The sequence below is a fragment of the Pseudomyrmex gracilis genome, unplaced genomic scaffold (assembly GCF_002006095.1).
Source record: "Pseudomyrmex gracilis isolate BER0280 unplaced genomic scaffold, ASM200609v1 scaffold_150, whole genome shotgun sequence".
Taxonomy (NCBI): Eukaryota; Metazoa; Arthropoda; class Insecta; order Hymenoptera; family Formicidae; genus Pseudomyrmex; species Pseudomyrmex gracilis.
In genome coordinates, this window is record NW_018020734.1 from 3274 (window position 1) to 13273 (window position 10000).

Sequence of the window (10000 nt, forward strand, 5' to 3'; positions counted from 1 at the left end):
CGGTTCCAATTTTGCCACTACACATGTTCCGCAACAGATCAGGGGAGCCAACCTTTTTTTTTTTCACTATTTTCACTTCTTTCATTAGTTTCATTAGTTTCATTAGTTCCAATTCCTGTATTTCCTTCATTTCCTGCATTAGTTCGTTCCATCTTGCTTAACTGAACACAGCCCAGCTATTTAACCGTTTAACGGTGTACATACCAAGAAAAACACGATTACAAGCTTAGAATGGCGTATGGACTAACTTGAATCGGTCCTTTGAGCCATATATGCACCAAATCAACCAAGTTTGAATCTTGTTAAATCTCGGAATAAAATATGCGACCAGAAATTTTTAAACAGATCTTGAGATCGTCTGGATTGTATAATGTAAATCAGATTTTACTTGGTAATTATTTTTTTTCAATTTAAATAAAAAATATTAATTCAGAAAAGTTATGATTATGTTCAGATTATAACCTTCAAGGTTTATAAATAAAATCCTTCTAAATAAAGTGTAACCTAACAATTTCTAATGACAAATCCTTGAATAATGCTAAAACGTTGAAAGTGAAACTGAGAACAATAAAAACTAGTTTTTAATATTTTAGAAAATGAAATGATGTAAATACCAAGACAGTTCAAGCTTTAGCACAAATTGTGTTTATATGAACAGAAAAGGAATTTTACAATTTTTTTTGTTTATTAAAGTGAGTACATGATTCTGAAATATACATTTGTTCTACAGGTATAGCAAGAAGAAGTGGTATAACTTTTAACACAATTCAACATCAAAATATAGAAGCATTTAGTACAGTAGCAGATACGAAAAAATGGGATTTATACAGTGCTATTTGTTTAGAACGTCATCCAATTATAACATCACCAATGCAAGAAGTAGAAGCAAAATTTTCTAATTTGCTAAGGAAAATTGAATTTGAGAACAGTTTAAAGAGCAATCACGAACTAAGAATAGAAAGGGAAGAGAAACAAAAGCTAAGTAGTGATGACACCAATTTAAATAAAAGTGAAATCATAATGCAAACTGCACAAGATTTTGAAGATAGTTGTCAAGAAGAACTAAACAATTTTAAATTTGGATCGACAATTACAAGTATGAACACATAAAAATTTTATATATAGAGAATATAGAAAGAAAATATAATAAAATTTTTTAAGATATTAAAACCCGAAAACTATTGTAAACTATACATATACATATACATATACTTAGACATACATACATAATATTTGTACATAGTTAAATGTTTTAGTTTTTATATAAATTTTTTACATCAAGTTTTTAATAAAGAGCTACTTTTAGAATTTGACAAACAAAATATAACGTCATCTCCACAACGTAAATTGGACAAATGTTTACTTCTATTAGTACAACAAAAAGTTGGAAATGGATATTATTGGATTCCTCCTCAAGGCATTCGACAGGATGGAGAGTCGATGAGACAAGTAAATATATAATAAAGATATTGTTTTAAAAACAATAATTTACGTACCAGCAAATCAACTTTAATTATCTTACTTTGCAGGCCGCGGAAAGAATATTGCAAGATGCATGCGGTGACAACATAAAAGTAAAATTTTATGGTAACGCACCTATTGGATTTTACAAGTACAAATATCCCAAAAAGCTTGCCACACAGGAAAGTTATGGTGCTAAGGTGTTCTATTTTCTGGCAAAGTATGAGCGCGGAGACATTACTAATAATGTTAAACATCAATGGCTGGATCACGAGGAATTAGAAAAAGTACTACCTAATGGAGTAAAAAAGAGTATTTCACAGTTTATATTATTTACATAAATAAAAATATATTCTTATGAATACATCTCAAAATCGCCCAGATCTCTTTCGTCCGGTATACTTTGTATCGGCTCTAACTTGATTTCCTTGTCGTCGTCGCCTTTCCTTCTTTTCAAGAATCCATTCTCTACTTTTTTTCAGTGATTTACCTCTAGCTTGCTTTATATATTCCCTATATACGTAAATTTATAAAATTATTAATACTTTTTAAAATAGGAATACTTCAAAAATAAAAATGCAAGTGCTATGTTATTTAAGTATAAGAACCTTTTTGAATTAGCAATAGTTTGTCTATCTTCACTCTCAGTGCCTAGTGCCTTTGGGAGCGGAGCAGCTCCACCTGTCATTAAAACTAAAAACATTTTTTTCGCTTTTGTACTGTTTGGATAATCCACAAGTACGCCACCAAAAAAACCAGCTTTTGTAGCTTGCGCAGTGATTAATTCAACTTGATCACTGTTCTCAGGATAGAATTGTAACACTGCTCTGGCATTTCTCGACAAGCATGCAAACAATGATGAGAAAAAGCTATATAAACGCTTCACTGGATTGTGTGAAGTTTTGTCTGCATAACACAACCATTGCAATGCTGAAATACTGACGGCGCCATCAAATATGCCAGCTCTAAAGGGCAGTCCCTGACCCATATCTCCTAATATCAAATCGCCATCTATTTCTCTCTCTTTAGCTATGTCTGAAAAATTACAAATACAGACATAAGACCATGTAACGTCTATACAAGATTATAAACGTAAACATCTTTTATAAGTAAAAATTCTTTTAATATATTTTGTATGTAACTATAAAAAGAAATCTTAAAATAACAGTGTTAACACATTGCATTACAGTAAAATACTACCTAGCATAGCTGAAGAAATATCAACTCCTATCCATGTATGTCCTTTATCTTCCAACACACTACCACTAAGGCCTGAACCACAACCAATATCCAAAAGCAAACAGCTCTGATCTTCAGGTAACATAAGCAATTCTATAGCACGTTCAGACATCTGTTCTTGAATTTCTATCATACGGGAACTGTAATGTAAATATTATTACACATTAATTGCATGGTATCAGAAAATAAGACTTTAATTGGGTAAAATAAGATTATATTTTTAATATTATTAGAAAAAATAAAATTTTAATTTAATCATTTTTGTTTTTAATTCTTTGTAATCAAGTTCCATATTAAAGTAAAAATTCAATATACTATTTTACAATAATTTAGTGTAAAAGTTTTGGAACACTTGTGTACATAATAATAAAATGAACTTTGCAAGAGATTAGTAAAACTTAAATATATATAAAAAATTGTAACACACATACCTTTGTGTATATTTTTTAGCTTCTGTTTCATTGTAATACTGTCAGAAAGAAAATGTAAAATTAATTTTTCTTCAAACTTAGAAAAATGTTTAACGATATTTCGAACTTTGAAAAGTTCGAAATTTTACTTGGAAGTAAAACATTTGTTAAAAACTTACCACCTCAGGAGGTGCTAAGCGTTCTGGACGTTTAGACATAACGTTGAATCTGTTCGATAGTAAAAAAAATACCTTAATTAAACGTTAAATAAGATGCCGATTACAAAATTTACTCACTGAACAAACACGTGTGTAAATCACGTGTAAACTAAGCTATCACAGCAAGAAACCTAACCTAACCTAACCTGTACGACCTTGCTCGAACTAGGAGGTCAATTCTGTATCCATGCAATGAAAATTACAGCAAATTTACTAGTTGTTGACCAATAAGATGATAGATATTTTAGTGGATTCGCTCACTTTTGTAATTGAGTGCGTTCTGACAACTCAACAGTTGAGCACAACGGTTGAGAGATAGTTACATATGATTGGATCATACTTTTGGAACCGTACCAAGTTTTGAAGAATAGTCCTATCATAAGTAATGATCTTTCAACTGTTGAGTTTTCTGAACGTAACCATTTTCACTACAGTGCGTGATACAGAATTGACTCCCAGAACCTCGTGACGTAAACTAGTGGTGAAACTTTGAGCCCGCGCTCGTTTTGCTTTACAATTCTTTCGAATGTAGTTTGCGCGTTCTTGTGCCACAAAATATCAGTCTTATTACATATCAATAGATATTGTTCGATGAAATATGTTCACTTTATTAAAAAAGAAAGCCGAGAAATGTATTCGTTTTTATTATATATTTATTAAAAAATCAATATCGCAACGTTCTGCCTGTATCACACTTTGGACAAGCTTTATGTTTGAAATGCAATGTCACCAATCATGACGAAGTTCACTAAATTTAAAAGTAGATATCTTTCTTTTGATTGGTTCAATTCCAATCCAATCGCAATTTATAGTATGAAATGGGCTTTAAGATCACGTTTTTTTAACATACGCGTGCGCATGGACATGTAACCACAGTGCGTGCTCTTGTCGCCGCGTTCTGTAAACGCGATAAATTCCCTAACCTTTGAAATCGGTATCTTTAACGTTAAATAATTCATCTTGCAGATCGTCGCGTTTTTCTGCCAGATGTTTACGTTTCGCGAAAAATCGTGTCGAATAAGCATAAAGTTGATCGGGACTTGAGATGAGGTAGCTAAAGTAAACAATTATCGTTGTCATTTGACATAAGGACCGCCGCGGGAAACGGCTGACTTTTGTTTGTCCTCGCGCAGGTCGAGATCCTCGAGCAGGTATGTATACAAGATGTACGATGAGAAAGACAGAGAGCGCATTAAGAGTGTGAGCGAGACATCTTTATTCTATACCGACAAAAGTGAGACAGGTGTTTCGAACACGTCGTAAAGATAACGATGCTCGAGTTCCGAAAAGGGTCGGCCTAAACATAAACAAGGTGAGAATAAAACTCGAAAACAGCAGCGCGCGCGAACACTTATAGATAATATAATATTTGTAATCAGAAAAATTGTCTCTCGGGCGTGATTTTTAAGAAAATAGTCAAAAAGATAGAGAAAAATCAATTCGTTAATTTAAGTGAGAAAAATCTCGGAGTCAAATGTGCACCATTATTATTCATTCGTATTTATCAAAACGTCTTAAACACTAAATCCGGTTGTATAGCATTCGCAACGTTTTTGTTTTTGAGGATTGATATAAAACAAAGTTCTCACGGAGAAATATTGAGTCTCCGAATCAGAAAAAATGGAGCGATCGTATGTTACATACGACGATATGTAGTATCTTGAAAGTGAAGTTATCTTTCTCTCTCTTTTGTAGATATAGCAACTCGGAATTCGCCTTTAATTCCGACCGACCCTTAGGCACGAATAAGTCTAATATAATTAATTTATTATATACATATAATGCAATATTAAATACCAAACTTAATGCTTGCGAGCACCGCGACAATTTGACAGTTCTCTGACACATTTCACATTGCGGACCCATCGGATTCTGGTGCTTGCACGCTATCTAGCTCTAGCACGAAAAAGAAAAGCATCCTTAGGCTTTAATGTTATCTCACCTATCCTCTCTTTCTCTTCTCTCCCACACGCACACACACATACACACACACACGTATACACAGTTTTGTTATGCGTACTTAAAAAAAAATCAATTGCACAAATCGGCATATTCATTATAATAAGAAATGCAAAGATCTTACAGCGAATAAATGTGTGTGCGTTAGCTCGATAAAATCAATTGACTGCTTAACAAAATGATTTGTTTTCTCTCTCAATGTGATATGGTAGATCTTTTTTTCTAACACATTGTGTGTGTTTGTCCAATAAATATGAAAGTCACACACATCTAATACATATATATATACATATATATATAGATACATATACATATATACGTATGTATATATTACCTCGTGCAACTTTTCCCCTGTTTTATTAAAAATAATATAAACTCAAATTTTATTATTGTTTTTTTGTTTTATCTCAATTGATCAAAGAACTGGATAGGAATCAAATATGTTAATCCTCATCTTCTTCGCCGCCAAGATTTTCTTCGCTGTCCTGCCGATCGACTGCTACAAAAATAGCTACGAATCCTTTGTACGAAATTGTATCGTCCGTTCGAAATCTTACCAGCAGAGCTTCGTTCATAGAGATAAAATCCGTAGTATTCTGCAATATACACGATATGCAATTTTTACATGAACTTTTAAATAATAATATAAAAGAGCTATTTTGTCACGCTACTTGAGTAAATATCGCGTTACTTACGGAGTTACCACAAAATCGTCCATACGGTGGACTGGATGCGTCTAAACCGGAGAAGACCTCGACGAAGTCGTAACCGCACTCGGTTTCGTATTCGAGTTGAAATGCGAGAAATGACAAGTGAACATTTTTGCCAAGTGGCGCCTCTATTACCCAGTCGCAATCAGTCCCGTGATCGTAATGATTATAACCGTATTTGGGATGAGAATATAAATGCTTTACTTTGTCCGTTGCCATGAGATGACCGCCGCAAGCTGTAACAATCGCGTATATAAGATATAGCACGGCGCTATTACTTTCGCGTAGCGTCCAAAGTTTGGACCAAGAAGCGCGTATGCGCGCAATAAAATCCAGATGGATTCACTTTTGGGACTGGGTCATAAATTTTCTTGGCCGCTCGGGACGAACGACAAGAGAGAAAACTTGACAAAAGAAAAAGGTCAGCCATAAAAATGTCAACTTTTATGACGTTGTTGTTTGCAACGGCAAGAATGTAAAAACAAATATTTAGGTTGAAAGGATATGCGGTGAAGAAAAATATTTTGTATTATTTTTACGAGCAGATATTCGTCTCACCCATGAATATCTATTATATGGCAACATCAGTGTTTACCGCGTTTTCAAGCTACAAAATATTTTTCTCATTACGAGACTCGTCCGTATTTTGTCATTATTGTTATTCACCTGTGCTATGTGTTGCTAGAAATCCTTTTCTCTGCACGGACTCGTCACTTTTGAAGACCATATACATTTGATTGCCCGTTGCGAGAATTGGATGTGGTTCCTTGGTACCGCAAAATCTGCCCAGGGTAATGCTCTCCGGCGAATCTCCGTCGTAAATAGCGATGTGATCGTATGCGCATTCTTGGTGCGGCTCCATCTCGAACACTTTAAAAATCTACAAAGATGTTGTTGAAAATTACCGTCTCGTAAATAGTTTCTGTGATTTCTCTTTTTGTTTTTAGTTTTTTGCTACTTTTCAAATATCGAAGAGAGCTACTCTTGCGATATTAAAGAGATGCGTAAAATTGTAAAAATAAAAATATAAACCAGTTTTATTCGATGGCCAGGCTTCGTTGTAAAATGCCAAACGCAATCTTTACGACCGGGATAGTAATCTGGGTAGTTGGGCGAAGTGATCGTTCCCGTGGGCGCGGTGATCTCATATTTGCAACCACCCTCTTTGCAGTCATGACCGTTCTCGTGAAGCGTGAAACCATTGTGGCAAGAGCACTGATAAGAACCTATCGTATTTTTGCATTCGTGCTGACACCCTCCGTTGTTATTGGCACATTCGTCCATGTCCGTAAAGAATACGGCAGCGAAGCCCGACTTTTGGACGCTGTTCAATAAAACAGTATAATGCAAATAACATTGAGCACTTTAGCACGAATATATGCCGATATTTATGATATAATATATTGTTGTAGTAAAATTGCAAGACGATGTATAATATTTTAAAAAAATAACGCTTCGAAAAATACTTTGTATTATATAACATGTTTATACCGTCGAAAAGATTACATTTTTATTTAGCGCGCTCTTTTTTATTTTGTTATTACAGAAAACATTTCCCAAAATTTTGGATTTTTTTTTTTTTTTTTTTTTAGCTCTATTGAAAATAGTTGAAAATAGTTTCGCGTATACACGCATATAATTATTTATATATTTTCCAGTTTTTTTTTGCACGATTAGAGGACAAATGTTTTATTATTTTAACAATGTTATCACGTATTCAAAAAATTAAACACAAGCTTCATGAAAAAAACGACAGTTCTCGTCTTCTGCTTTATAGAATGCTTCTTTGATGCACGAAAAAATCAACGTAAAAAAAATGAAATAGAAATAACGGAGTTAATGGGAACAAACGGGATGAAACCTGTTATCAGATGTGAAGGTAATTCTCATAAAATTGCCTTCGGATGTGATCAGTGGGGGTAATCGCGCGCCGCAAAATATCCCGTGCTTCCTGAGAACGTCATCGCCGAGCTTGCTCGCAATCTCCACAAAATCGTACTCGCATTCCTCCTGATAGACATTGTTGCTCTCAAGATCGAAATGCGTGAAATTTAAAGTGATGCGATATTGAGGTCGAGCAACAATTTCCCAGACACAGTTTTTGTTACCTGGATACGTCTCGGGAAACGACGGACTTGTAATGGTGCCGTTATCATCGTCAAAATAACCACCGCAAGCATCTGTCGAAAAAAATCGCAACTTTCTTATAGAAAAGTGTGTTTGAGCGCGCGTGAAAGAAAAAAATTGACTCAAATTGTAACTTGAGAGAGAGAGAAAAAAAGCGCGCGTGTCTTTTACCTTCGCAGTGCTTGCCGTCGGAATGTAACTCGTAACCAACTTTGCAAGAACATTCGTATCCACCGAGAGTATTGATACAATCGTGCTCGCAACCGTGATCCGTCGACACGCACTCGTCGAATTCTTAAACAGCATCGTTTTCATTGTGAAATATATACTTCGCGCGCAATAATCATGCTAATTGTAAAAAACATTGCGGTGTACGTACGTGTGTGTGTGCGCGTGTGTGTTGATTTTATGTTGTCATTCTGTTAGTCGTTGATATGCGTGAACATGTTAAGAAGCAAAAAAAAGAACATAAAGCAAATTGCAACCTGAAATTGATACCTTTCATGAAGGTTGCTGAGAAGCCAGCTTTTTGTACGGAACCGTCGCTGACAAACTTAACGAGCAGCTTGTTCCCCGTTGACTTGATGTCTGGCGGTATCTTGTAGCCGCAATAAACACCGATTAATGGGGAATCGTCGCTGTGCCCATCGCGCACTTCGACGTAATCGTACACGCATGTGTCGTGATTCTCGATCTCAAAAGATTGAAACTTCAAGGCTACTTGATAGTCCTGAGGCACGGAAAGCCTCCACACGCATTCCTTACTGGATTGGTATTCTTCCGGATAATTCGGCGATTCCAAATGACCAATACCGTCCAATTCGACATCGCCGCCGCACACGGCCTCGTAAGTCGCCGTGAAACCGCGATGGCCATTCTGTCTGCTGGACGTCACGTATGTTACCAGCATGCGACTCGCGCTTGACACCACTGGCTCGTGCATTTTGCCACTGCCGCAATATCGACCTGAATTAAATTAATTGAATGAACGCGACGAATTATATACAACGGCGAATTTCGCGCGGAGAACATTAGCGAATTAGATGGAATCTCGAGCTGTGCTTTCATTCTGAATCGCGCTCTGCTCTCGCATCGGTGATATTTGAATATTTTGATCTAAGAGCATGAAAAATATTACACGCAAACAAAAAAAAAGAGAAGTGTGTATACAAAGTTAAAAAAGAAAAAAAATACACAAAATTCTCACCCAACACACGGCTCTTGTGCCAATATCCGTCCCGAATCTCCAGATAATCGCTGTGGCAATAATCGCTTTTGAATATATCGAGAGACGTGATATTCAAAACGATACGTTCACCGTGCGTTGCCGTGATCCTCCATTCGCATAGTTCCCCCTCTATGGGTGGGGAATTGTTCGGATAGATGGGCGATCCAAAAGTACCACTATTCTCTTGAAAGGTCCTGCCGCATTCTGCGAATTTATTTTCGTATCGATTTACATTTCATTGACGTTAAACTGTCAGAGATCACACAGCATCTTTTAGAAAGAAGGGATTCAACGCGAGAGAAAATTTGTAAAATCTTACTTTTAGCGTGTTCACATAAAATAGCACGCTTTACTTATTGATGCACGTATCCTACTTTCGCATGTCACCAATATAGTGGTTTAATTAGTTCACACACGCAGACACACACACACACACACATACTCCAAAAAAGATCAACAAACATGTTCTCGTCTAAAAGATCAATATCTATTCGTAATCGATGCTCTTATCTTAGAACTATTAAAATTCCCGAAAAGCAATACGTTGATATTCTTACTGTGACATTTGTATAAAAGATTCGTTTGCGCGATGTCGCCCTCGCTCAACCTTATTCTTTGTCCGATTTCGGGTCTCTTTTTTCCATGAGT

At 35.6% G+C, this 10000-nt stretch overlaps 3 protein-coding genes and 1 long non-coding RNA gene across 8 annotated transcripts in view; 2 read left to right on the plus strand and 2 right to left on the minus strand.

Annotated features, from left to right (window-relative positions):
• The first annotated feature begins 117 nt into the window (after nucleotides 1-117).
• Nucleotides 118-1817, plus strand: LOC109857198 (39S ribosomal protein L46, mitochondrial). Its single transcript, XM_020433294.1, has 4 exons — nucleotides 118-391; nucleotides 731-1096; nucleotides 1307-1449; nucleotides 1530-1817. Exons 1-4 carry the CDS (start codon nucleotides 322-324, stop codon nucleotides 1800-1802), a joined length of 852 nt encoding a protein of 283 aa, XP_020288883.1. The 5' UTR covers nucleotides 118-321; the 3' UTR covers nucleotides 1803-1817.
• Nucleotides 1815-3550, minus strand: LOC109857199 (probable 18S rRNA (guanine-N(7))-methyltransferase). Of its 4 annotated transcripts, none has more exons than XM_020433297.1 (6): nucleotides 3465-3550; nucleotides 3290-3338; nucleotides 3132-3169; nucleotides 2662-2840; nucleotides 2070-2496; nucleotides 1815-1974 (listed from the first exon to the last, which is right to left on the minus strand). In XM_020433297.1, exons 2-6 carry the CDS (start codon nucleotides 3326-3328, stop codon nucleotides 1830-1832), a joined length of 828 nt encoding a protein of 275 aa, XP_020288886.1. In that variant the 5' UTR covers nucleotides 3329-3338; nucleotides 3465-3550; the 3' UTR covers nucleotides 1815-1829. The 4 variants fall into 4 exon arrangements, with proteins under 4 accessions (XP_020288886.1, XP_020288887.1, XP_020288884.1 ...); XM_020433298.1 differs by having other exon boundaries at nucleotides 3475-3498; XM_020433295.1 differs by having other exon boundaries at nucleotides 3407-3467.
• Nucleotides 3551-4039: 489 nt separating this feature from the next.
• Nucleotides 4040-10000, plus strand: part of LOC109857189 — a 17966-nt gene continuing 12005 nt past the window's right edge. The window contains exon 1 of the long non-coding RNA XR_002250467.1: nucleotides 4040-4479. This is a non-coding gene — a long non-coding RNA (uncharacterized LOC109857189). The remainder of the gene's footprint in view (nucleotides 4480-10000) is intronic.
• Nucleotides 4521-10000, minus strand: part of LOC109857188 (bone morphogenetic protein 1) — a 17481-nt gene continuing 12001 nt past the window's right edge. For both annotated transcript variants that reach the window (XM_020433275.1, XM_020433274.1), the window contains 9 exons: nucleotides 9910-10000; nucleotides 9332-9556; nucleotides 8623-9090; nucleotides 8296-8418; nucleotides 7859-8177; nucleotides 7030-7321; nucleotides 6664-6877; nucleotides 5983-6233; nucleotides 4521-5883 (listed from right to left, as the gene is read on the minus strand). The exon at nucleotides 9910-10000 is cut by the window's right edge and continues 140 nt beyond it. In XM_020433275.1, the coding sequence (XP_020288864.1) occupies nucleotides 5731-5883; nucleotides 5983-6233; nucleotides 6664-6877; nucleotides 7030-7321; nucleotides 7859-8177; nucleotides 8296-8418; nucleotides 8623-9090; nucleotides 9332-9556; nucleotides 9910-10000 (2136 nt within the window). In that variant the 3' untranslated portion in view covers nucleotides 4521-5730. The remainder of the gene's footprint in view (nucleotides 5884-5982; nucleotides 6234-6663; nucleotides 6878-7029; nucleotides 7322-7858; nucleotides 8178-8295; nucleotides 8419-8622; nucleotides 9091-9331; nucleotides 9557-9909) is intronic.

Coding starts and splice junctions, on each gene's coding strand:
- LOC109857199 (XM_020433297.1), bottom strand. CDS start 3,328: ATGTCTAAACGTCCAGAACGCTTAGCACCTCCTGAGGTG. Junction 3,170..3,289: donor GCTTAGCACCTCCTGAGGTG/GTAAGTTTTTAA, acceptor TCTTTCTGACAG/TATTACAATGAAACAGAAGC. Junction 1,975..2,069: donor ACTATTGCTAATTCAAAAAG/GTTCTTATACTT, acceptor TTACGTATATAG/GGAATATATAAAGCAAGCTA.
- LOC109857198 (XM_020433294.1), top strand. CDS start 322: ATGCGACCAGAAATTTTTAAACAGATCTTGAGATCGTCTGGATTGTAT. Junction 1,097..1,306: donor ATTTGGATCGACAATTACAA/GTATGAACACAT, acceptor AGCTACTTTTAG/AATTTGACAAACAAAATATA. Junction 1,450..1,529: donor ATGGAGAGTCGATGAGACAA/GTAAATATATAA, acceptor CTTACTTTGCAG/GCCGCGGAAAGAATATTGCA.